Here is a 1,872-nt window from a genome sequence, read left to right on the forward strand (position 1 = left end):
CCCCCCCCTTTTTTTGTTACTCGGCTCCGTTCCAAGATGCACATTGAATAAAGAATACATTGGAGCGTGTGCTTCAGTGCACACCAACTCTACCCTACAGTATGCGTTATTGGTTACTGATTGCTCAAGTCCGAGGCAAATAGGGCCCCAGGCTAGTTCTTGGGGTAGCACGCCGGGGTGTGGATTGGATGACTTTGGTTCGAATACCTGGCGGATCATTCATGAAAATAGTAGGTTGTTGGCAGGTCCTGGTGCTCTGGCGCGGATTGTTCCTCCTTTCCTGTCAAACATTTATCGTCCTTATCTCTCACCTTTTTCTGTTTGTTACTCTCTTGTAACACTTCTAATCTTCGACGCTTATGTGACGTAATTGTGTTGCAAGTGCTGTAAAACGCTTCTTAAAACAAACTTTTCCGTACTTTTGGTTTGTTCGTTTGGGTTTTTTTGTTGTTGTTTATCTTGCTTTTTTTTTGGGGGGGGGGATAGGGGGTTTCAAGGCTCCTCACTCATTTGGTCCAGTCTTTTTGGGGAAAGGCATTATAATGTTAAAATTGTGATGTTCGTGCTCCTAAGTAGTTTTACAGAGCTGAAAGGGGGCGTTGAACTAGATACCAATGGCAATGGCTTCCCCTTGTTCTAAGTGACTTTTCAATTTAGGAGAGAGAAAAAAAAGTAATTCGCCTTATCTTTGTTTTAGGTTTTGATATTCTCACTTTAAAATAATGTTTTCTTCTGCATTTTCATTTTATTTGGTTAATTTAGGGCGTGGCTCTACAGAAACAAAGCCTGGTAATGCTCTTCGTGTGCACAGATGGCGAAGCCCATGGGAACACTACGAGTGTGGCTCTAAAGAATCAGAGTGCACATTTGTCTGATCAGTCTCATAATATGTATAATCGTATCGGGTGAGGTCGAGTCGGAAAATCACGATTGTCATCAGGAATCTGCTCGAATAAACGTTGGCAGCATCTAGTGCAGTGATGAAAACATGCATCGGCCTTACTCTACATTTTGTCGTTTTGTGTGTTAGCGTGTTTGTTTGTTTGTGTTTGTGTGTGTTTATGTGTGAGTGTGTGTATGATAATGTTTATATTAGTGAGGGTTTTTTGTTTTTTTGTTGTTGTTGTTTTTTTTTTTGTTTTTTTTTTTTTTGGGGGGGGGGGTTGGTTTAAGTGTTTTACGCGCTTGCAAACGCATAAGGCCATATGAGTGCGCGGGACACACCAAACATTTACAATTAGTAGGAATTTTTCAATTTTGCCTGGATGGCGGCCGAAGCCTACTCTTATTGATTTTGGTCCTCCAAGGGATCTTTAACGTGCGTAACTTGCACACGGGACCTCCGTGATTTTTTGCCCTTGTCCGAGAAGACTATGTGTAGATCTTTCCTACCAGGAGATCAGGGGTGTGGCTGAAAGACAGCAGGCTGCAGTAAGGAGCCAAGGAGTAGCAGTAGAAAGGCTGCTGAAAGAGTTGGGAGTCCAGTGAAGGGGGCAAAGGAGGTGAGGGGGTGGGGGAAGAAAGTGGAGACGAAAGCAGACCACAGAATATTGCAAGAGAGAAGGAAAGAAGGAGAAAGAAGACAATTTTAAAGAAGAAAATATTTCGTTCGCTACCCGAATTCGAACCCGGGACCTTTGAATGATATGCGAACACCTTAACCTCTAGGCCTCGAGAGCCCCCATATTAGTGAGGGAATTAGTCAGTGAGGTTGTGGGGACGAGAGAGGGATTGAGAGAGAGAGAGAGAGAGAGAGAGTGAGGGAGAGAGAGCGCGGGAGAGAGAGAATGGGAGAATGAGAGAGAAAAGAGGAAGGAAAAAGGATATATCTATGTCAATTAGCGACTGGTTTAGAGTAAAGATTAAGTGGAG

The 1,872-nt window shown here is 43.4% G+C and overlaps 1 protein-coding gene across 5 annotated transcripts in view; it reads left to right on the forward strand.

The window, feature by feature from the left end:
• LOC101855170 (MORN repeat-containing protein 4) overlaps nucleotides 1-1,872 on the forward strand; it is a 75,353-nt gene that overhangs the window by 55,438 nt on the left and 18,043 nt on the right. The window contains exon 4 of one of the 5 annotated variants that reach the window (XM_005092645.3): nucleotides 763-991. The exons of the other annotated variants lie outside the window; for them this stretch is intronic. Coding sequence (XP_005092702.1) covers nucleotides 763-875 — 113 coding nt within the window. The 3' untranslated portion in view covers nucleotides 876-991. Of the gene's footprint in view, nucleotides 1-762; nucleotides 992-1,872 lie in introns of those variants that run through there. 5 annotated transcript variants of the gene reach the window in all.

This window comes from Aplysia californica, unplaced genomic scaffold (assembly GCF_000002075.1).
Source record: "Aplysia californica isolate F4 #8 unplaced genomic scaffold, AplCal3.0 scaffold00050, whole genome shotgun sequence".
Taxonomy (NCBI): domain Eukaryota; kingdom Metazoa; phylum Mollusca; class Gastropoda; order Aplysiida; family Aplysiidae; genus Aplysia; species Aplysia californica.